Below are 25,333 nucleotides of genomic sequence, written 5' to 3'. Positions count from 1 at the left end.
CCCAGCCTGCACCTGCTCCGCCTGTGCTCGCCCAGCCTGCACCTGCTCCGCCTGGTCGCAGCACCATCTGCCAGGCGTACGATGTTGAACCACTTTCGGAGTTTGCTGTTCACAGTGTTGTTCAGCCTCAGCCTTCTTTAAGGCAACCCTTGCTTTGGGATCAGGAGAGTTACACTCTTCCTCCTCCTCCCCTTGCTGCTCCACCAGTGGTGCAACTCTCGGTTGGGGTACAACAACCTCTCCCCTCCGTGAGTCTGTCTGCTCAACCAGCGCTGCACCGAGTTCAACCCTCATCTAAGCAAGCTCATCTACACCATGCACTTGCGCCTCAGGAGCCTCAGCTTGCTAGAACTTTACCTTGTTCTGCGCAGCCTCAACCTTCTCATGCTCCACTCATCTCTCAGGAACAGGAACGGACTACTCCGCCTCCGTCCTCCGCTCAGCTGGTGCAATCCTTGGGTGCAACTCTTGCTAGGAGTCAACCTCCTTCACCCTTGCACCTGCCTTCTGCTCCGACTGTTGTTCAGCCTATGCAGTCTGAACCTCAGGTTTTCCCTCAAGTTGAGGAAACCTCTGTTGTTGTTCCTACCCGTTCTGACTCTGCGGTTCAGCATTCTGGTCCTTTTGCTTCGCTACCTTCTGCTGATGAAGTGTCGGATGATGAGGAGGCACATCTTGATCCCTCATCAGACGTGGAGGAGTCTAAGCTTTCTCCTTTGTCTGTTGATTTTAGAAAGGTCTTGGCTCTACTCAGGGAGCTTTACCCTGACCACTTCGTCTCTGCTGTTCCCCGCTCTCCTCCATCTGAGTTTTCGCTAGGCGTGCAACAAGCTAAGTCGAGCTATACTAAGCTTGTCCTAGCTAGATCCTCCAAGAGGGCCTTAAGGACCTTAGGGGAGTGGCTTCAGTCTAAACAACACCTGGGCAAGACTTCCTTCATGTTCCCTCCAACGAAGCTCGCATCGAAAGGTTGCGTTTGGTATGCCACAGGGGAAGCACCAGGCTTGGGAGTTCCTGCCTCTGCCCAGGCTGACTTCTCAAGTCTGGTGGACTCGCCTAGGAGGACTGCGATGAGACGCTCGAAGGTTTGTTGGACCTTCTCAGACCTGGATCATCTTCTGAAAGGGTTGTTCAGAGCTTTCGAAATGTTCAACTTTCTCGACTGGTGCCTGGGAGCCCTCAGCAAGAAAACATCTCCTGCGGACAAAGACTCTGCCATGTTAATTATGTCCTGCATGGATAAGGCTATCAGGGATGGATCGGGTGAGCTAGCGTCGTTATTTGTATCAGGGGTGTTGAAGAAAAGGGAACAACTGTGTACCTTCCTCTCAGCCAGCATTACACCGTGCCAGCGGTCACAGCTCCTTTTTGCTCCACTCTCAAAGTTCCTCTTTCCCGAGGAGCTAGTTAAGGACTTGTCGGCTGCCCTGATACAGAAGGACACGCACGATCTTGTAGCTTCATCGGCTCGTAAGTCTAAGGTTACCACCTCTGTCCCCAAGACTTATCGCTCTCCAGTGGCTGATACCCCGGCCACTAGGTTCATACCGCCCTTTCGTGGTAGAGCCCCCAGCCGAGGAAGCTCCCGTCCAGACTCTCACAGGGGCAAGTCTAAGAAAGGACCCAGGACATCTAAGGGAAAGCACTGACTCTCAGATTCTCCAGACAACAGTAGGAGCCAGGCTCAAGATCTTCTGGCAAGCCTGGGAGAAGAGAGGTGCAGACGCACAGTCTGTCAGTTGGCTGAGGTACGGTTACAGGATTCCATTCTGCCTCAAACCGCCTCTGACCACATCGCCCATCAACCTCTCTCCCAACTACAAAGAAGAGGACAAGAGGCTAGCATTGCAACAGGAGGTGTCGCTACTTGTGCAGAAGAAGGCAGTGGTTATAGTCCGGGACCATCAATCCCCGGGCTTCTACAACCGTCTCTTTCTTGTGGCCAAAAAGACAGGAGGTTGGAGACCGGTGCTGGACGTCAGCTCTCTCAACGAGTATGTCACCAAGCAGACGTTCACAATGGAGACGACCAAGTCGGTCTTAGCAGCGGTCAGACAGGAGGACTGGATGGTCTCGTTGGACTTGAAAGATGCATACTTTCACGTTCCCATTCATCCAGACTCCCAACCTTTCCTGAGATTCGTTTTCGGAAAGGTTGTCTATCAGTTCCAAGCCCTGTGTTTTGGCCTAAGCACAGCTCCTATGGTCTTTACTCATCTGATGAGGAATGTAGCGAAATTCCTGCACTTATCGAACATCAGAGCCTCCCTCTACCTAGACGACTGGCTGTTGAGAGCCTCCACGAGTCGTCGTTGTCTGGAGAACCTCTCTTGGACTTTAGATCTAATCAGAGACCTAGGTCTATTAGTCAATATAGAGAAATCTCAACTCATTCCCTCCCAATCCATTGTGTACCTGGGAATGGAGATTCAGAGTCGGGATTTTCGGGCTTTTCCATCGGCCCCCAGGATAAACCAAGCCCTACAGTGCATCATGAGCATGCTGAAGAGGAGCAATTGCTCAGTGAGACAGTGGATGAGTCTCACAGGGACCCTCTCATCTCTGGCCCTGTTTGTCGAGCTAGGGAGACTCCACCTCCGCCCTCTTCAATTCCATCTTGCAGCTCATTGGGACAAGGGCTCGACTCTAGAAGCAGTCTCTATCCCTATCAACCAAGAGATGAAGACCACTCTCCGGTGGTGGAAGCACAATCTTCTTCTCAAGGAGGGTCTATCATTGGCCATCCAGACCCCCCATCTTCATCTCTTCTCGGATGCATCGGACTCGGGCTGGGGTGCGACCTTGGACGGACGGGAATGCTCAGGAGTATGGAACAAGGAACAAGGATTACTCCACATCAACTGCAAGGAACTGTTAGCAGTCCATCTTGCCCTGTTGAACTTCAAGTCCCTCCTGCTAGGCAAAGTGGTGGAGGTGAATTCAGACAACACCACAGCCTTGGCTTACATCTCCAAGCAAGGAGGGACCCATTCGAGGAGCCTTTACGAGATCGCAAGGGACCTCCTCATTTGGTCAAGAGGTCTAAACCTCACACTGGTCACGAGGTTCATCCAGGGCGATATGAATGTTTCAGCGGATCGCCTCAGCAGAAGGAATCAGGTCATTCCCACGGAATGGACCCTCCACAAGAGTGTGTGCAACAGACTTTGGACGTTGTGGGGTCAACCTACCATAGACCTGTTTGCCACCTCCATCACCAAGAGACTTCCGCTTTATTGTTCCCCTGTTCCAGACCCTGCAGCGGTTCATGTAGATGCTTTTCTTCTGAACTGGTCCCATCTCGACCTTTACGCATTCCCTCCGTTCAAGATTATAAACAAAGTTCTGCAGAAATTCGTCTCGCACGAAGGGACACGGCTGACGCTGGTTGCTCCCCTTTGGCCTGCAAGAGAATGGTACACAGAGGTACGTCAATGGCTAGTCGACTTCCCCAGGACTCTACCTCTAAGAGTGGACCTTCTACGTCAACCACACGTAGACAGGTTGCACCCAAACCTCCACGCTCTTCGACTGACTGCCTTCAGACTGTCGAAAGATTCGCTAGAGCTAGAGGCTTTTCGAAGGAGGCAGCCAGTGCGATTGCCAGAGCTAGAAGAATTTCCACTCGTAGAGTCTACCAGTCTAAGTGGGAGGTCTTCCGAAGCTGGTGTAGAGCCAATTCAATATCCTCTACCAATACCTCTGTGATCCAAATAGCTGACTTCCTTCTTCATCTTAGGAATGAGAGATCCCTTTCAACATCTACGATTAAAGGGTATAGGAGCATGTTGGCCTCAGTCCTCCGCCACAGGGGTTTGGACCTGTCTTCCAACAAGGACCTTCAAGACATTCTCAAGTCTTTTGAGACGTCTAAAGAACGTCGTCTTTCCACTCCAGGCTGGAATCTGGACGTAGTCTTAAGGTTCCTTATGACATCTAGGTTCGAACCTCTCCAGTCAGCTTCCTTCAAGGATCTTACCCTCAAGACTGCTTTTCTCGTTTGCCTTGCAACAGCTAAGAGAGTCAGTGAGGTTCATGCCTTCAGCAAGAACATTGGTTTCACAACCGAATCAGCTACATGTTCTTTTCAGCTTGGATTCCTAGCAAAGAACGAGCTTCCTTCACGTCCTTGGCCTAGATCGTTCGAAATACCTAGCCTCTCCAACATGGTAGGTAACGAACTAGAGAGAGTTCTTTGCCCTGTCAGAGCTCTCAAATATTATCTGAAGAGGTCTAAACCTATTCGAGGACAGTCAGAAGCCTTATGGTGTGCCATCAAGAAACCCTCGAGACCCATGTCCAAGAATGGGCTTTCGTACTATATAAGGCTTCTGATCAGAGAAGCACATTCTCACTTAAAGGAGGAAGACCTTGCATTGCTGAAGGTAAGGACCCACGAAGTAAGAGCTGTAGCTACTTCGTTGGCCTTTAATAAAAACCGTTCTCTGCAGAGCATTATGGATGCAACCTATTGGAGGAGCAAGTCAGTGTTTGCATCATTTTATCTGAAAGATGTCCAGTCTCTTTACGAGAACTGCTACACCCTGGGTCCATTCGTAGCAGCGAGTGCAGTAGTAGGTGAGGGCTCAGCCACTACATTCCCATAATCCCATAACCTTTTTAACCTTTCTCTTGAATACTTTTATTGTTGTTTTTATGGTTGTTACGGTAGGCTAAGAAGCCTTCCGCATCCTTGGATTTGGCGGGTGGTCTATTCATTCTTGAGAAGCGCCTGGGTTAAAGGTTTGGTAGAGGTCCTTTAGTAGGGTTGCAACCCCTTGTACTTTGGCACCTTTGGGTTGATTCAGCCTCCAAGAGGAACGCTGCGCTCAGTAAGGAAGACGAACTTTAAATAAAAGGCAGAGTAACGGTTCTATTCGACTTCCTTACCAGGTACTTATTATTTCATTGTTATTTGAGATAACTGTTATATGAAATTTTGGGATACTTAGCTATCCTTTAATCATGTACACTGGTTTTCACCCACCTCCCTGGGTGTGAATCAGCTACATGATTATCGGGTAAGTTTAATATTGAAAAATGTTATTTTTATTAATAAAATAAATTTTTGAATATACTTACCCGATAATCATGATTTAATCGACCCTCCCTTTCCTCCCCAGAGAGAACCAGTGGACCGAGGAATAATTGAGGAGGTGTCAACAACAAATGATTGAGTACCTGGCCACAGGTGGCGCTGGTAAGTACACCCCCTTCTAGTATTGTGATAGCTGGCGTATCCCTCCATAGAATTCTGTCGGGCAACGGAGTTGACAGCTACATGATTATCGGGTAAGTATATTCAAAAATTTATTTTATTAATAAAAATAACATTTTTCTGCCTTTGGCAGGAAGTAGGCCACCTTTGTAGCCCCCAAAGATACTGTCTTCCCTTTCGTCTCTAAAAGCTTAGAGGTTGTAAAGAAAGCAGTAGTGGAGGGTAGACCATTTCCAGTGCTAGAGGAGTGTAAACCTGTCTCCCTAGCCCTTCCTTTTGATACAAACCTTTACTGTTGGAAAACTAGCTAAAGACATTGGAGGCAAGCAGTTTAATGAGAAACTGCATAGAATTCCCAAATCCCCGTTAAGGGAAGAATTAAAAGCCAAAGAGAGACTATCTGCCTCTTTATCCTTCCAATCTTATCTAGAGATGCTTATTGGAAACTATTACAAACCTGGTCTCTCCCCTGTCTTGGCGAAGACTCACCTAACTATGTTTCATAGAGATCTCCATGCTTTCTTCCTAGACAGAAGAGCATGTAGAGACCATATCCTAGCCACTGCTACGATCAGGCATGAATCTAGAAAACTCATCAACTCTAATATCTGGGGGAAAACCTCTTCCCCGAGAAATTGGTTAAGGAAGTCATGGACAAAGCGGCTCGGTAGATTATGAGCCTATGAGCCTTATAGACAAATGGGGTATGTCCTCTTCAAGGAAATTTACCCCCAGGTGAAGGACCTTAACCCAAGGGCAAGAAGCCCAGACGACACTATAAGGGAAGGAAATCCTTTCCTGTCGCGACAGCCTCAGTTGCCGCCATCCTCAGACTGTATACAAGGTTCCCAGCAGTATGTATCACAGTCTGCAGCCTTCAACCCGGCGTATGAGAGAGCCACCACCACGTTCCACCCTGCCAGGGCTTAAAAGAAGGGCTCCAATAGCAGGGGAAGGTCTGGAAAAGGCAATCAATGTAGAGGCCAAAGAAGTAGAGGCAAGGCATTTAAAGATGCTGGTCCTTCACACCAACGATGGGGAGCTCCCGGTAGGGAGACGATTTCACCTGTTCAGGGATCGATGGGAGTTCGATCCCTGGGCTCACAGCATAATGTAGTTTCAAACGGACTGGGTTGGAAATGGTGACAAAATCCACCCCAGTTCAAGAGGTTCTTCCAACCCACAACCCCATTTTTGGGAGGAGTCATCCATTGCACAAAATCCATGAACTTTCAATGGTGGCTATTCTGCGTGCCCAAGAAAGATTCAAACACTCTTCGAACTATTCTGGACTTATCTCCACCAAACAAAATCATTCTGAACGACAAGTTCCAGATGCTAACTATCTCGCAAATACGTACCCTACTACCCCAGGGGGCCTACACCATCTCCATTGATCTTACAGATGCCTATTGTCATCTTCCGATAGGTCGGCACTTCTCTCTCTACCTTGGTTTCAAACTGGCAAGAAAGGCCTATGTGTTCAGAGCTATGCCCTTCTAGCTCAATATAGGTCTAAGGATTTTCACAAAGTTAGTCGAGGCCATCGTCCAACAATTACGGAACAGAGGCCTCCAGGTGATGGTATACCTGGACGACTGGCTGGTCTGGGCTGCAACAAATTCAGAGTGCCTTCGGACAGATCAAAAAGTCATGAAATTCCTAGTCTCTGGGCTTTCAGATCAACTTCGAAAAGTCCAGGCTGTCTCAAGCTCAAGAATTCCAGTTGCTAGGGCTTCACTGGAATCTAAAGTCACACATCCTCTCTCTACCGCAAGGCAAGAGAAAGGAAAGCGCAAACTCTGTCAAGTGCCTACTTCGTTTAAAAGTTCTCACCTGACGGCAACAGAAAAGTCTCTTGGGCTCACTGCAGTTCACTGCCGTGACGGATTCAATCCCAAAAGTAATACTCAAAGATGCAAACAGAGTCTGGATAAGAAAGGCATCATATGCTCAGAGAGATCTTCATCACAAAACCACAGTCTTACTGCAAAAGCTGTGGACCACTGCAGTACCCTCCTCCTTTCGTGACTTTTCACACGGATGCCTCAGAACAAGGTTGGGGGAGACACTCCCCTTCCAAGAAGAAAGTACAGGGTTGATGGTCAATCTCATTTCAGAAATTTCCCATCAATATTCTGGAAGCTATGGCACTGTTTCTGACTCTGAAGAGACTGAACCCAAAGACGAAATAACACATCAAATTAGTTATCGACAACAGGACGATAGTCCACTGTGTCAACAGAAAGGGCTCCAGGTCTCCTCAGATCAACCATGTGATCCTAGCTATACTCACTTTAGCAAAGCGGAGGAACTGGCATCTCTCAGTAGTTCCCCTCGAAGGGGTTCGCAATGTGACGGCGAACGCCTATCAAGATCCAAGACTCTGAAAACAGAATGGTCTCTGGATGCAAAATTATTCTGTTTTATCCTAGAGCAAGTTCCAGAACTACAAATCGATCTCCTTGCCACGAACTTCAACAAGAAGCTTCCCTGGTATGTAGCACCAAACTTCGATCCGGAAGCGACAGGAACGGATGCTATGTCTCTGGATTAGAACCAGTGGCCTCACATCTACCTATTCCCACCATTCAAGCTCCTGAACAAACTGCGGACATTCAAGGGAACAACAGCTCTAGTGGCTCCTAGTGCCCCAAGAGCAATTGGTATCCTCTTGTTCTGGAACTCAAACCTCTCCAGGTCCCTCTACCATCTCCAGTGCTGTCCCAGGATGTTCAACTGAAGAAAGTCACTTACTCTTGGATAACGATAACCCCTCAACTTATGAGTTTCTTGCCCTAGTAGCTCAGAGAGTTCGGAGCAACAAAGGAGAAGAGTACAAGTACAACATCACGAAATGATGATATTTGTCTTCCTGAAAAAAATGGGTTGCATTCATGAAAGTCATCAGCCCTCTTCCATTCCTAGGGACTTCTGTATTTCTTTCTTTATCTCATTGCATGATAAAAGGTCTGGCCTCTACAACTATCGCCTCATGTAAGTCGGCAATAACAAGACCATTTGCTTATGCTTTTGATATTGACCTCAATAGCGAGCTGTTCAATAAGATCCCAAAGGCTTGTGCTAAACTGAAACCTAATGCTCCTCCCAAGGCTATTTCTTGGTCGTTGAATAAAGTCCTGCACTTTGCCTCTTCAATAGATAACGCCTCTACTTCTCTGAGTGATCTTACTCAAAAGTCCATCTTTTTGCTTGCTATGGCTTCTGGTGCTAGAGTCAGCAAGATTGAGGGCCTTTCAAGGGATGATGGCCATATTGAATTCTCGGAATTGGAGGAGGTAACTCTTTACCCAGATCCTGCAATTCTTGGCGAAATACGAACTTCCCCCGAAACGCTGGGGCCCCTGGAAGATTGTCCCACTTCAGGAGGACCCTTCTCTGTGCCTTGTGGAGTGCCTTAAGGCCTAACTGTTTAAGAGCCGGGCTTTTAAAGGCGGTTAACTTTCTAAAGGGGAGACGACAGGATCTAATCTTTCTCTGAAACATCTAAAGTCAAAACTCACCTATTTCATCAGAAAGGCTGACCCTGATAGTATACCATCAGGCCATGACCCTAGAAAAGTTGCCTCTTCCTTAAATTTTTTCCAGTCTACAGTATGTCCTTTGCAGGCTTACATGGGATGAAAATCTTCAAGAGTGTTCTTCAAACATTACTTATGTCAGTTGGAAGATATTAAACACTTTTTAGTGGCCGCTGGTAGTGTGATTAAATCAGCTTCATAAGTGTTGTATATGGACTCTTATAAACTGTATAGTTAGGACTTCTCAGTCTACATTGTGCTCGGGAACTCGTGTTCCTCTTTTCAATGTACTATTTAATATAGTAAAGAGTCAACGGTGATATATTTTTCTTTTATGTCATGAGTGTTACTATTTTACTTCTCTGTTACATAATTTTGGGGTTGGAAAACTCTGGTTTGCTGTATATATCTACTGCATATAATGTTATAATTGATTACTGTTACATTTATGCATCTTTGGAAACAATAAGACTTCTGTTTCTTTTTGCCTTTCCTATCATTGCACCTACTGTACAAAATAAAAGTAGTATACCTCAATTTTTAACCCTCATTTTATAGACTTCAGTCTTTTCATCTACTGTACTGGAGACTAAGATCTCCACTTAGTGGGACTGTGATGTTGATTTCCTTTTCTCCTACTTTTTACAAACATATCGCTTGCACCATAGCTTGGTACCATTGTTACCAACGCTAAGGGAAGTATGATTATGTCTATGGGGTGTAAAGGGTTAAAACTCTCCTGGCAACAACTGAGAATGATAATTCTCTGGTACACTTCCATTAGCACGACATGGCTCAAGCCCAAAAAACGGATTTCGACATAAGAGAAATCTATTTTTGGGCGAGATGTCCATGTCGTCCTGATGGCCTACCCGCTACTTTTCATCCCACCCCCAATTCTCAGTATAGGACCTCACATCATGCATGGCTGCTCCTGGAATGATTTAACAAGAAATGTGTTAGTTGTAGCATACAGTATTGAAGTTGGGAGTTGTAACAGCTCTCTTGCCCACGTATTCCTACCCTAAGCCTTATCCTTCGAGACAAGGTTTGCTCTCTTTGGGGAAGGATAACCATGGCTTGTTATTAACATGTCCCTGTTATATACACGATATCTCTCGGGAAATTCACTCCAGAGGTTAGAAGTCTGTTGATACCTGTAAGGTAAAATTTCTCTAGTATATCATTCGCAGAAATATCCTAAGTAGAAGCTGCCAATGAGGAGCTTCCATCAGGACGACATGGCTATCTCACCCAAAAATAAACTTATAATATGTCAAAATCCATTTTAAAGACATCTGGAATGCATTGAGTGACTTTCCTTTATTTCACATGGAAGAATTGTTATAGTTTATGTTGTGAGAAAACTCTCAGATAGGATTAAACTCATAAACCAAGGTACTGCTATATAAACACAAATAAACCAATGTCTTTCTTAAACTGTTTGGAAAACATTAGTGGTCAAGCTTGCCGACCTGAAAATGCCACATTAAGGCAACATAATTGGTGAAATACCTTTAGTCACAGGTAGAAAGTTCCCCTCATATGATTTGTAAACATACATTCAAGAGAACATTAATTCCAACATTTCCAGCATCAAAAGGACTTCTCTCATATGCCTTATGATTTCATATTTCTAAGGTAAGACTTTTCCTCAAATTCACTACATTTAAAGGGCTTAACTCCACTGTAAATGTTTCAATATTCAGTTGGACGAATTTTCCGAGTAAACGATTTCCAAATTTACTCAATCTGAATGGTCTCTGTCCAATGTGACTATTGATATGATGTGAATCATAAATTTGCAGAGAAAAGCAATCACCACATTCATAGCAAGCATGACTTCATATATGTACAGTACGTACTGTACTAAGAAACATTTTTGCATGAGAATGCTTTGCCATTGTTACTGCATCTGAATGGTTTGCCTCTCACCTGAAAAATGATATTTTAATTATAAAATAAATTTTTGAATATACTTACCCGGTGAATATATAATAGCTGCAACTCTGCGGCTCGACAGACAACATACTTAAAAAACTCGCGAGCGATCGCTATGCAGGTTGCGGGTGTGCCCACCAGCGCCAACTGTCGGCCAGATACCACTCTCGGATGTAAACGAAACCTTCAATTGTTCTCGTCCCACTGCGTCTCTATTGGGGAGGAAGGGAGGGTCATTTAATTTATATATTCACCGGGTAAGTATACCTGTATTCAAAAATTTATTTTATAATTAAAATATCATTTTTAAATATTTAACTTAGCCGGTGAATATATAATAGCTGATTCACACCCAAGGAGGTGGGTAGAGACCAGAGTTAAATATGTTTACATCGTATAAGCTAAGAGTTTTTTCATTTTGACAGTTATCAATATAACAAAACCAAAATAAATAGGTACCTGGTAAGGAAGTCGACTTAGACGATTACTCTGCCTTGTAAGTACGTCTTCCTTACGGAGCCCAGCGATCCTCTTAGGATGCTGACAGACTCCCAGGAGCTGAAGTATCAAGGGCTGCAACCCATACAACAGGACCTCATCAAACCCCTAATCTGGGCGCTCTCAAGAAATGACTTTGACCACCCGCCAAATCAACCAGGATGCGAAAGGCTTCTTAGCCTTCCGGACAACCCATAAAAACAACATTAAAAAACATTTCAAGAGGCAGATTAAAAGGATATGGAATTAGGGAATTGTAGTGGTTGAGCCCTCACCCACTACTGCACTCGCTGCTACGAATGGTCCCAGTGTGTAGCAGTTCTCGTAAAGAGTCTGGACATCTTTCAAGTAAAATGACGCGAACACTGACTTGCTTCTCCAATAGGTTGCGTCCATGATACTTTGCAGAGATCTATTTTGCTTAAAGGCCACGGAAGTTGCTACAGCTCTAACCTCGTGCGTCTTAACCTTAAGCAAAGATCGGTCTTCCTCACTCAAGTGTGAATGAGCTTCTCGTATTAACAATCTGATAAAATATGACAAAGCATTCTTTGACATAGGTCAGGATGGTTTCTTAACCGAACACCATAACGCTTCAGATTTGCCTCGTAAAGGTTTAGTACGAGCTAAGTAGAACTTAAGAGCTCTAACAGGGCATAATACTCTTTCTAGTTCATTGCCTACGATCTCCGATAAGCTAGGAATATCGAAAGATTTAGGCCAAGGACGAGAAGGCAGCTCATTCTTGGCTAGGAAACCAAGCTGCAGAGAACAAGTAGCTTTTTCTGACGAAAACCCGATGTTCTTGCTGAAGGCATGAAGCTCACTGACTCTTTTAGCCGAGGCCAAGCATACCAGGAAAAGAGTCTTAAGAGTGAGATCTTTCAGGGAGGCTGAATGTAAAGGCTCAAACCTGTCTGACATAAGGAATCTTAGGACCACGTCTAAATTCCACCCAGGTGTAGCCAAACGACGTTCCTTAGAGGTCTCAAAAGACTTAGGGAGGTCTTGCAGATCTTTATTGTTGGAAAGATCTAAGCCTCTATGCCGGAAGACCGAGGCCAACATGCTTCTGTAGCCCTTGATCGTAGGAGCTGAAAGGGAGCGAACTTTTCTCAGGTATAAGAGAAAATCAGCTATTTGGGCTACAGAGGTACTGGACGAGGATACGGAAACTGACTTGCACCAGTCTCGGAAGACTTCCCACTTCGATTGGTAAACTCTAATGGTAGAAGCTCTCCTCGCTCTAGCAATCGCACTGGCTGCCTACTTCGAAAAGCCTCTAGCTCTCGAGAGTCTTTCGATAGTCTGAAGGCAGTCAGACGAAGAGCGTGGAGGCTTTGGTGTACCTTCTTTACGTGAGGCTGACGTAAAAGGTCTACTCTTAGAGGAAGACTTCTGGGAAAGTCTACCAGCCATCGAAGTACCTCGGTGAACCATTCTCTCGCGGGCCAGAGGGGAGCAACTAACGTCAACCTTGTCCCTTCATGAGAGGCGAATTTCTGCAGTACCTTGTTGACAATCTTGAATGGTGGGAATGCGTAAAGATCTAGGTGTGACCAATCTAGGAGAAAGGCATCTATATGTATTGCTGCTGGGTCTGGGACTGGAGAGCAATAGATTGGAAGCCTCTTGGTCAGCGAGGTTGCAAAGAGATCTATGGTGGGTTGGCCCCAAGTCGCCCAAAGTCTCTTGCACACATCCTTGTGGAGGGTCCATTCGGTTGGAATTACTTGCCCTTTCCGACTGAGACAATCTGCTAGGACGTTCAAGTCGCCCTGGATGAACCTCGTAACTAGGGAGATGCCTCGATCTTTTGACCAGATGAGCAGGTCCCTTGGGATCTCGTACAGAGTCAGTGAGTGGGTACCTCCCTGTTTAGAAATGTACGCCAAGGCCGTGGTGTTGTCCGAGTTGGCCTCCACCACCTTGCCTCAAAGGAGATTCTCAAAGGTTATCAAGGCCAGATGAACCGCCAAAAGCTCCTTGCTGTTGATATGCATGCTCCTCTGACTCGAGTTCCACAGACCTGAGCATTCCCGACCGTCCAGCGTCGCGCCCCAGCCCAAGTTCGATGCGTCTGAGAAGAGAACGTGGTTGGGTTTCAGAACTGCTAGGGGAAGACCCTTTCGTAGACTGATATTGTCTTTCCACCAAGTCAGACAAGTCTTTATCTTTTCGGAAATCGGGATCGAGACCGCCTCTAGCGTCTTGTCCTTTTTCCAGTGAAAAGCTAGATGGAATTGTAGAGGTCGAAGGTGTAGCCTTCCTAGTGAGACAAATTGCTCCAGGGATGATAGCGTTCCTACCAGACTCATCCAATTCCTGACTGAGCAACGTTCTTTCTTCAACATCTTCTGGATGGCGAGCAGGGCTTGATCTATTCTGGGGGCCGACGGAAAAGCCCGAAAAACTGGACTGTGAATCTCCATCCCTAAATACAGAATAGTTTGGGATGGGATCAGTTGGGACTTTTCCAAGTTGACTAGGAGTCCCAATTCCTTGGTCAGATCTAGAGTCCAATTGAGATCCTTCAGACAGCGATGATTGGAAGAGGCTCTGAGAAGCCAGTCGTCCAAATAAAGGGAGGCTCGGATGTCCGATAAGTGGAGGAATTTTGCCACATTCCTCATAAGCCTCGTAAACACGAGAGGAGCCGTGCTTAGGCCAAAGCACAGGGCCCGAAACTGGTACACCACATCGTCGAAGACGAATCTCAGAAAAGGTTGGGAATCTGAGTGAATGGGGATGTGGAAGTAAGCGTCCCTTAGGTCGAGAGAGACCATCCAGTCTCCCTTTCTGACCGCTGCTAAGACTAACTTTGTGGTCTCCATGGTGAACTTCGTCTTTGTGACAAAGACATTCAGAGCACTGACGTCTAGCACCGGTCTCCAACCTCCTGTCTTCTTTGATACTAGGAAGAGACGGTTGTAAAACCCCGGTGATTGAAGGTCCGAGACTTTGACCACCGCTCCCTTCTCTAGTAAAAGAGACACTTCCAGTTTCAGGGCTTGTCTCTTTGCTTCCTCTCGGTACCTGGGAGAGAGATCGATGGGGGACATCGCTAGAGGAGGTCTGCGTACAAAAGGGATTTTGTACCCCTCTCTGAGCAACCTCACAGATTGTTGATCTGCGCCTCTCTTCTCCCAGGCTTGCCAGAAATTCTTGAGTCTGGCACCTACTGCTGTCTGAAGTTGCGGGCAGTCAGACTCTGCCCCGCGAGGACTTGGATCCTTTCTTCTTTCCTCTCTTCCCTTCGGCACGAGCACCTCCCCTGCTGGGGGCTCTGCCACGAAAGGGCGGAATAAACCTGGACGCTGGAGTGTCTATCCTAGGTCTAGCAGACAAGGCAGGCAAAGGGGGAGCTTTGCGAGCCGAGGACGCAACTAAATCGTGGGTGTCCTTCTGCACTAAAGACAAGGCAATTTCCTTAACTAAGACTTCAGGAAACAAGCACTTAGACAAGGGCGCAAAGAGTACCTCAGATCTTTGGCATGGCGTCACTCCTGCTGAAAGAAAAGAGCACAGAGACTCTCGTTTCTTTAGGACTCCGGACGTGAAAGAAGCGGAAAGCTCGTTGGATCCATCGCGGACGGCCTTGTCCATGCAGGACATAATGAGTAAGGAAACATCCCTATCGGCAGATGAGATTTTCCTACTCAGGGCTCCCAAACACCAGTCCAGGAAGTTAAAAACTTCAAACGCCCTAAAGATGCCTTTAAGAAGGTGGTCCAGGTCCGAGGATGACCAACTAGTCTTCGCACGTCTCATGGCAAGGCGGCGGGGAGAGTCTACAAGACTTGAGAAGTCGCCCTGGGCAGAGGCAGGAACTCCCAAGCCGAGAACTTCTCCCGTGGCATACCAGACGCTCGATCTAGACGAGAGCTTAGATGGGGGGAAGGCAAAGGCCGTCTTCCCTAAACTCCTCTTGGTTTCTAACCAATCGCCTAACAGCCGTAAAGCTCTCTTGGATGAGCGAGAGAGAACGAGTTTCGTAAAGGCTGGCATGGCAGCAGGAATGCCTAAAACGAACTCAGACGGCGGCGAACGAGGAGCCACAGAGATAAAGTGTTCAGGGAACAACTCTTTAAACACAAGCATGACTTTTCTAAAGTCCATAGAAGGTGGAACTGCTTTAGGCTCATCTAATTCTGAAGGCTGATCCTCAGGCTGTGGTTCAGAAACGTCCTCATCTGACAGTTCCTCATCTGATAACTGATGAGAAAACGGCAAAGGGGTAGGCAACGTTTGACTCGCAGCGTCCGGCCGCACTGGTGCATACGTGACGGAGCAGGACACAGCGTCCTGAAACTGCTGAACAGTCTGGGAACTGTCAACAACAACAGGTGCGCGGGGACGCACAGCGTCCACCCGAGACTGTTTAGACCGTCTGGGTTGTGCAGTCAACACCATACTGGGTTGCGGAGGTTGACGCACCGCGTCAAAACAAGTCAACTTTGATGGTTGGTGACCGTCCTGAACGTCACCAGTCGCATCAGTGAGTTGCCTAACGTCAACGTGCTGCTGGAAATCCACACGGGATCGCATCGGGGGAGGTACAACCCCAACTGGTTGACGCGAGAAAGCTACATCAACGTCAACAGGACGCACAACAGAACGTTTGGATGGCTGACGGCCAGTAGGTTCAACGGAAACCTTCTCTGCGTTGAAGTCCTCCATAAGGGATGCAAGCTTAGACTGCATGTCTTGCAGTAACACCCGTTTGGGGTCTACGGAAGCGGGTGCGGTAACAGACGGGGTTAGCGACTGAGACGGCACAACTTTGCCTCTCTTAGGCGGCGAGCAGTCATCAGATGACGGCAACGGGTCCGAACTGTCCCAGTGGCTACATCCGGGACGTTGGACTTGTCCTGAAGGGACCGACTTGCGTTTTAAAGGTCTAGAGACCTGGGTCCAAGGTTTCTTACGTGAAACGCCTTCGGACGACGAGGTAAAAATGGGCTCTCTCGTTTTATGGTAGGGGCGATCTTGACGAGATACGCCTGATACCAAAGAGGGAACGTCTGTTCGCTGATCAAGGCCTCTCGAACCCATAAGTCGTACGACATTGCTTCTCCCCTGGGCTTGGGAGCTTGCAAGAGGTCCCGGACTAGGTGGACGACAGGCACGAACAGACGAACCCTCGGTCGCAACACTGTTCACAACACTTTGCGTAACACTAGGCACTTTCCCACTTTCCGCCGTGGCACTTTGGCACTTGAGTTCTTTCACGTCTGCCATGAGTTGATTACGGTCACTTGCTAAAGCCTCAACTCTCTCCCCCAAGGCATGAATAGCACGCATCATGTCTTGCATAGACGGTTCCTGAGTGCTAGGAGGGGGGTTAGGAACAACCACTACAGGGGAAGGATTAGGTTCAGGGGCATGTGGAGAGGAAAAATCTACGGACCTAGAAGAACTTCTCCTTACCCTATCTCTCTCTAGTCTGCGTGTATATTTATCAAATTCGATCCAATCGAATTCCGAAAGGCCCACGCATTCCTCACACCGATCTCCCAATTGACAGGTTTTACCCCGACAATTGGAACAAACAGTGTGAGGGTCGAGAGAAGCCTTTGGAAGACGCCTATTACAGTCCCTAGCATTACACTTTCGAAACTTAGGAACTTGAGAAGGGTCAGCCATTTTGAATTAGTCAAAGGAAAATTCCAAAAAAACGATCTAAGTCATCAACAAATAATCCGATTCAAAAAAGAGTTCAAGGGTTTATTTTGAAGAAAAACACCTGTACTGCGAAAGCTCAAACCAAATTAAAGTACTTCACCAAATATGATGGGAAAACTCCAGGTTCTACAGCGAGTAAAAGTACGTCTTGTCGCCAACGTCGACAGAGAAGAATTGAAGGTTTTGTTTACATCCGAGAGTGGTATCTGGCCGACAGTTGGCGCTGGTGGGCACACCCGCAACCTGCATAGCGATCGCTCGTGAGTTTTTTAAGTATATTGTCTGTCGAGCCGCAGAGTTGCAGCTATTATATATTCACCGGCTAAGTTAAATATTTAAAATTCTTATATGATTTGTACAATGAAGTTTTTAAGAAATACTTTTCAGTACTTAGAACAGCCAAAAGACTTCTATCCCGTGTGAATGTTCATGTGATTCTTGAGACAAAATTTCCGAGAGAAGGATTTCCCGCATACATTGCAACTGAATGGCTTCTCCCCTGTGTGAATCCTCATATGTTTTGTGAGGTGGATCTTTTGAGAAAAAGCTTTCGGACACTCAAAACAATTGAAAGATTTCACTCCAGTATGGCTATTCATATGCCTACCAAGAAAACTTTTCCGAGCAAAGGCCTTGCCACATTCGTTGCACTTGAATGGCTTCTCCCCAGAGTGAATCCTCATATGATCAGTCAGTTGGATTTTCTGGGAATAAGCTTTGCCACAGACGCTGCATATGAAAGGCTTTTCTCCTGTGTGAACTCTTACATGATTTGCAAGATGAATTTTTTGAGAAAATCCTTTCCCACAGACACTGCATACAAAAGGCTTCTCACCTGTGTGAGTTAGCATGTGATTTTTTAGCGTATATTTCTGACCAAATGCTTTCCCACAATTTCCACAAGTGAATGGCTTTCCAAGAACTACTTCTTGTGAAACTTTCTCCCCATTGCATTTTCTCTGTTGATATTTACGTTTGCATTTCTGTTTCTGAGACCCAAAATGAATGTCGCTATCATCTTGTATACCTGTCCATACATGAACACTTACTTCATTGACTTCTCTTTTAGTGATTGGTGAATATTCGTCACACACCGGTGAATCAACTTTGCATGAATAATTAGCATAGTTATTAGACTCATATACTTCTGGCTTTATCTTAACTTCCATACTAGGATCCATAGACAAACAGTCCTCCCCGACTGCTGAACTGCAATTAATTTGAGAAAGTGATGAAGGATCTCCTATTTCCTTTTTCAGAGGAAATTCTAAGGTGTATTCCAGATTCATTGTAGCTTTTGTGTCCTTATATAGCATAGACTTTAATTTATTTCCTAACTCTAAAATATGAAAGTTAATCCAGTTAAATCTACTTTGACCAGGAAAAGGTACAACATGAAGAAAACTGTTCAGATTTATTGATGGACCTGCATCCCATTGACCAGTTCCAACTTTCTTATATATAAAAATGTTACCCTTTTAACAGTCTTATTTCCATATGATAGTATAATTTCCTCCTACAATATTCAAATTACAATTTCATAGCACATTGCCTTTACTAATCATCCACCAAATCAAGATCTTGCTGCAATATTGGAGAAAATTATATACTAATGGGTAATCAAAATATCCATTAGGTACCTTTTGGAAAAATGTTAATTGGGAACTAATTCTACACAAGGAACCTATACAATAAATTCCAAAGAACATATGTACAGATACTACAGATAGAGTACAAAAATTTCATTACATTGAGATAAATCTATCATAGTACTATGAAATGGGTTTCACAAGTGATAAAGCAATTACAGTATACAATAATTCAATATCTTTATCTACTGTATTGAGGAGGTAAAGGGTAATTCATATTTATCCTTTACCATACATTTACCTTCATCATAAAATATTTAAAGAATGTAGAATCTCCAGTGAAGTTCCATACTATTGTAGCCAGGATATGATGACAATTCTTTCGGATGTAATGCTCTGAAATCAAAGAATGAAATAGTTACAGAACAAACTGTGATGTAAGCAAATCTATGCAGGAAACCAAACAAAGTAAAATTTATAAACCTAAAAGTTTACAATGTGCATCCTTGGAGATGGATGTTGAAATAGGCAAAACAGTCAAGAAGGAAGAGTATCATATTTCCTTTTCCAAGATTACATTGGTGTCATTACCCAAGTGACCTATAAGAAGATAAACATAGAATATGACAAATTTGGAAATAATTGGTATTTTTTCTAACGATACAAACCTGAAGCTCCTTACTATGGAGATATATTTTGGCAGCAGCTGAAACTAACCTTAAAACTTTTAGCAACATGTAACTACCCACCACGAATTAGCAGGGTGTGGCAGAGGGTAAGAACAACCACATTACTCACACACGCAGTAGCTAAAACAAGCCACTTAGCAGTAACAGACAGGACTTCTAGGAGTAGGTGATGGCAGACCAGTATGTGTAGGGCTCCCGGTTTGTATGGTTAGGAAAAGTACAAATTATTTCAAAATTTGCCATTCATTCCATCACCAAATACAAACCTTCCAGCTTTTTACCATGGAAACTGACATTTAGGTGGGTGGAAGTCCAAAACCTGTCTCTGACCTGGAGTGCGACTCTTATGCTGCGTATGAGCCTTGGAATAGCGTACCCTATCACCTCTCTACCTCTCAATGAGAGATAACAGCCTGAGCAATTGTGCAAAGGTTTGGGAACAAAGCATTGTGACTTGGCTAGCGGCCAAGGTCCAATTCTTGGGAATCGTCTTTGTATCCTTTTACGCTCTAGCGGGCGAATGGTGAAGTCTGCGAGAAGCAAAGTGGTGTCCTTCCTCAGCAACAGGTCCACTGTCAGGGAGCCCCATAAAGTCAGGATTTTATTAGCTACTAGATAATTCAAAGACCACTACCAGGTAAGTATATTTAAAAATTTATTTTATAATAAAAATACCATTTTTAAATATGTAACTTCCCTGGTAGTTACATATATATAGCTGATTCACACAGTTGGAGGCGAGTTGAAAACCTCGTCCCATTGGGAAATTCATATAATTATTAATAACTACAATTAGTAGTACTAACAATTTGGTTCTTACCTGACAAGGAAGCTGGCTTCATAATTACTCTGCCTCATTATGCCCGCATTCCTTGAGAGACTCAGCAATCCACTCAGAGGGCTGTAAAAGTCTCTTGGGGCTGCCACAAAGTCCTCAACCTTCACGTGGCTAGACCTCCACCCTTGCAAACTTGGCATAGCCAAGGATACTGAATCTGACCACCTACTCTAAAGTTTAAAAACACACAAAACTAAACTAACTTGACTTGCGTCCCAGACTGTGAAAAGTTGCGTCCAACTCACAGACAACCTGAGAACACAAATACAAAAGGCAAGGGTATATAAGATTAAAGGGAAGAGGCAGTAGACTCTTCTCCAACTATGATGCCGGAGGTAACGTACGGACCCAGGGAACAGCAACCCTCATACTGAGTTTGTACATCTACAAGATAGTAGTTTGCAAAGACTGAATTACTTCGCCAAAACGTGGCCTCTAGGATGAACATCATAGATTTATTATGTTTATAAGCCATAGAGGTTGCCACAGCTCTAACCTCATGGGGTTTCACTTTAAGAATTGGGAAACTCCTTTCTTCACAATTCTGGTGAGCTTCTCTTATCACGTCCTAGATAAAGAAAGCTAGAGCATTTTTAGATAATGGTAGAGAGGGTTTTTTAACAGAACACCAGAGATTGTCTGATTGCCCTCTCAGGTTCTTGGACACGTGCAGATAAAATTTAAGGGCTCTTACTGGACAAAGACCGCTCTCTTTTTCTCGCCCAACAAGGTGAGATAGACCTGGGATATTAAAAGTTCTAGGCCAAGGTCGAGAAGGATTTTCGTTTTATGCGAGAAAACCAAGCTGGAGGGAGCAAATGGTATTGTCTCCATTAAAGCCTACCTTCTTATTGATGGCTTGTAACTCCCCTACCCTTTTTGCTGTGGCCAAAGCGACTAAGAACAGAGTCTTCTTGGAAAGATCCTCCCAGGAAGCCTTGTCTAAGGGTTCAAACCTACTCGAGGTTAAAAAGGCTAAAACTACATCTAGATTCCAAGAGGGGTTAGGATTGTCTTTTCTCTTGGATGTCTCGAAAGATCTAATGAGATCAGAAAGATCCTTATTACTTCACACGTCAATGTTACGGTGACGGAAGACGGAAGCTAGCATGCTGCGGTAACCCTTGATGGTAGGTACAGCTAGCTTCTCTTTATTATGCAGATACAATAGAAAATCTGCTATATTTGCTACAGAGGTATTGGTGGTGGAAATTTTGTTACTCCTACACCATCCTCTAAAGATGTTCCACTTGGACTGATAAACTTTGTTAGTGGATGTTCTTCTAGCCCTGGAGATAGCTCGAGCAGCCTCTCTAGAAAAACCTTTCGCTCTTGCAAGTTTTTCGATAGTCGAAAGGCAGTCAGATTGAGAGTGAGGAGATTTTGGTGGTACCTCTCTAAGTGCGGTTGTTTGAGTAGATCTCTCCGAACTGGTAGTATTCTGGGGATATCTACGAGCCACTCCATCATCTCTGCAAACCAAGGTCTCGTGGGCCAAAATGGAGTTATTAGTGTCATGCAGACATTGGTTGACTCCCTGAATTTTTTCAGGACTCTGTCTAGGATCTTGAATGGCGGAAAATCGTATACATCTAGGTTCTGCCAATTCAGAAGAAAAGCGTCCACTGCGGCTGCTTCCTGGTCTGGGACTGGAGAGCAAAAAGCCGGTAGTCTCTTTGTCATTTGAGTGGCGAAGAGGTCTATTGAGGGTTGGCCCCACAACATCCAAAGGTTGGTGCACACCTCGTGATACAGGGTCCATTCTGAGGATAGAACTTGCTCCCTCCTGCTGAGCATATCCGCCATGACGTTCTTCTCGCCTTGAATAAAGCGAGTAATCAATATTATGTTTCTCGCTTTCGTCCAGAGGAGGAGGTCTCTTGCCGCTTCGTAAAGAGAGGACGAATGAGTGCCTCCTGTTTCTTGATATACGCCAACGCAGTGGTGTTGTCTGCATTTATCTGAATCAGTTTTCCTTGGACTTCCTTCTGGAAATGAATTAGGGATAGATGAATGGTCACTAGTTCCTTGAGACTTATATGCCATTTCATTTGTGACTTTGTCCAAAGACCTGATATCTCGGCCTTCCCGAGAGTTACACCCCAACCTAAGTCTGAGGCGTCAGAGTACAACACTAGGTCGGGGATGTTTTGGTACAGATCGAGACCCTCTTGAAATTGCTGACATTGTCTCACCATTCCAAGTGATTCCTGATCACTAGAGGAATTGGCATCCACTTTTCCAAACTCTGATCTTTCGTCCAGAACTTTGCTAGATGAAACTGTAGAGGACGTAGATGAAGTCTTCCCAGAGACACAAACTGTTCGATTGATGACAGGGTGCCTATGAGACTCATCCAATCCCTCACCAGGCATGATCGTAAGTTTAGGAAGTGACGTACTTTCACCAGGCAGTCTAGAATACGTTTCGGGGCTGGAAAAGCCCAAAAAACTGCTGATTGAATCCTCATCCCCAAACAGATAATATTTTGTGAGGGTGTTAGCTGAGACTTGGGTAAGTTTAAAATCAGACCTAACTGTTGAGTCAATGAGATTGTTATTTGGAGAGACTCCAGACACTTTGCTTGCGATTCTACTCTGAATAGCCAGTCATCTAGGTAAAAAGAGATCCTTAGTCCCCTTAGGTGAAGCCAGCGAACTACATTGGCCATTACTCGGGTGAAAACGTAAGGAGCCGTGCTTAGACCAAAACAGAGAGCTCTGAATTGATACGTGGTTTTGAGGAACACAAACCTTAGAAACTTCCTGTTGTCCGGGTGTACTGGGATGTGAAAATACGCGTCCTGCAGATCTAATGACACCATCCAGTCTCCCTGTCTGGTGCCTGCAAGGACTGACGCTGAAGTCTCCATGGAGAACTTCACTTTGCTGATAAACTTGTTCAATGGGCTGACGTCCAGAACAGGTCTCCATCCCCCTGAGCTTTTCGGAACTAGGAAAAGCCTGTTGTAAAATCCCTCCGAAGAGGTGTCCTCTGCCACTTCTATGGCTGATTTTGACAGCATCAGGTTCACTTGTTCTTGAAGAACCGCTGTCTTGTTCCCTGAGTGGGATTTTGATAACTCCAAGGGTGTGGACAACATGGGAGGCATTTTCAGGAAGGGGATTTTGTATCCCTCCTTTAGAACATTGATCGACCAGGAGTCCGCCCCCCTTTGGCTCCAGTTCTGCCAAAAGTGTGAAAGTCTGGCTCCCACTAGTGTCTGGAGAGAACATGTCTCACTTCTTTGATTTATTTTGTTGTTTAGGGAATTTGCGAGTCTGACCTCCGGCAGCAATTCTTTGAGGTCCCCTCGAGGGGGCTCTGCCACAAAAGGGCTGACGAATGGGGAGAGTCTCCTTTTGTAATCTTGTAGGAAAGGAAACTGGAAGAACCTTTCTAGCCATCCTAGAGATCAGATCTTGGGTGACTTGTTGTGACAGTGTTGCAGACAAATCTTTTACCAACTCCGGAGGGAAAAGATGTTTGCCCAAAGGAGCAAATAAGAGCTCAGATTTTTCAACAGAGGACAAACCAGAAGAAAGAAAGGAACAAAGTGTGGACCTCTTCTTAAGGATTCCTGCTGTAAAAAGGGTAGAAAGTTCAATGGAGCCATCTCTAACGGTCTTATCTAAACAAGCTTTCAAATGCATCTGAGCCTCGTTGTTAGAGTCTGTTGCCTCTGCGAGAGCTCCTAGAATCCAATCCATTAGGCTTAGGACTTCTATTGACCTAAAGATGCCCTTCAGTTGACGGTCCATTTCTGAATTAGACCACATAATTTTGGCCTTACTCATGGCTGACCTTCGTGAGGAGTCCACGAGTCTGGAAAAGTCACCTTGGGAGGAGGCAGGGACTCCCAAACCAAGAACTTCCCCAGTCGAGTACCAAACACTAGATCTGGAGGCTAGTCGGAGGCTAGTTGGAGGAAAGGAAAAGGAAGGCTTGCCTTGATCCTTTCTTTTAGGTGTCCATTGATTAAGAGTATGGAAAGCTCTTTTAACTGACCGTGCCAGAACCATCTTCTTATAGGAGGATGTTTTCTGTGGTCTGCTCTTCAAAAATTGAGAGGGTGGGCTTTGAGGCATAGGCTTTGTAAAATCCTCTGGATATAAAGCTGAAAGAACTGACAAAAGTCTTTTAAAATCAGCTGCCTGTATTGGATCCTGAGATTCCTCTTCTACTTCAGCTAAGGAACATCAGTTCCTTGATTCACATTGTCAGAAATCAAGACCGTATCATTCTGTTGGTTATTGTCTTCTATAAAAACTTCAAATTGACCTAAAGGAATATCATGAAGTATATCTTCCAATTGTGAGGAAGCATCACGATTAAGCACTGAGAGCTTTGATGGAGAAACGATTTCCAAAGTTTCCAGCATAAGGGAAGACTGTTGTATGGCTTCCGAATGCCGTGCGTCTGCCACGATCGGTGCGGTATTGACAGTATCGCGTCCGGCGGTAGCGATAGTATCGCGTCCGGTCAGATGACTCGGAGACAAGACTTGACTGCATGCGTCTTGCATAAGAACAGACTGTCTCATGCCTCCATGTTGCCGTGGGCTTTCAGACTTTTGTAGGCGTCCAGAATGCCGTGGGTTATCGGCTTGTAAAACTCGTCCAACGCTAGCGATAGTCACGTGTTCTGAAGATCACAAGGGTGAAGTAACTGATTGTCTATCCTGTTGAGTAGACACAACTTTACGTGCGTCAGGCATGAATTCAGATTGGCGTCTATGTCCGGAATGCCGTGAGGAAGAGACCAGATTGCCGCATACGTAAGATTTATCGCTTGCGGCCACCCGAAACGACGGACACGATGGTGCGTTGCTGAGTATCAAAAGACTACGCTGTCCGATAGTATCGGAAGAATGCTTACTTGGTCTATTGCTGTCCTTCGATTCTTTTGGACGCGAACTCTCTGTTCGAGAGTCATAAACGTCAAACAGAGACGAAATGGACCTCTTTAATGCAGATAAATCAGGAATAGAACAGACGCCGTGTGCGTCAACAAAACTATGTAATGATCACTGCGAGGTATCGTCAACTGTCGATACTTCCAGCGCACCTTGTGCGCGATCTAAACTGAGTATCGAATGACTTACGGGAGAGTCAATAGACTTGGGGAAAACAACAGGGGGAATTTTCTGAGACATTTCCCAATCTGGGGGAAAAGGAGCATGAACTGACGTTAACTGAGCACCTTCTCCCTCCGACGAACTATGCGTTTTACGTGCCTGTTTCGGTGTTGACATATGGTCTTCGTCCGAAAGGAAAACCTCCGGTAAACACCAGGCACTACAAGATGGTTTATTAGGAGACATATGTCTCTTG

The 25,333-nt window shown here is 45.4% G+C and overlaps 1 protein-coding gene across 2 annotated transcripts in view; it reads right to left on the bottom strand.

The window, feature by feature from the left end:
• LOC137638812 (gastrula zinc finger protein XlCGF7.1-like) overlaps positions 1 to 25,333 on the bottom strand; it is a 145,272-nt gene that overhangs the window by 72,012 nt on the left and 47,927 nt on the right. Inside the window, exon 2 of one of the 2 annotated variants that reach the window (XR_011044190.1) lies at positions 18,775 to 18,869. Coding sequence is in view for 1 of the 2 variants with exons in the window: in XM_068371195.1 (XP_068227296.1) it covers positions 17,295 to 18,200 (906 nt within the window). In the remaining variant the exon portion in view is untranslated. Of the gene's footprint in view, positions 1 to 17,227; positions 18,870 to 25,333 lie in introns of those variants that run through there. The other variant, XM_068371195.1, reaches the window with a different exon arrangement.

The sequence above is a fragment of the Palaemon carinicauda genome, chromosome 3, assembly GCF_036898095.1.
Source record: "Palaemon carinicauda isolate YSFRI2023 chromosome 3, ASM3689809v2, whole genome shotgun sequence".
NCBI lineage: Eukaryota > Metazoa > Arthropoda > Malacostraca > Decapoda > Palaemonidae > Palaemon > Palaemon carinicauda.
This window is presented reverse-complemented; position numbering and strand designations above follow the sequence as displayed.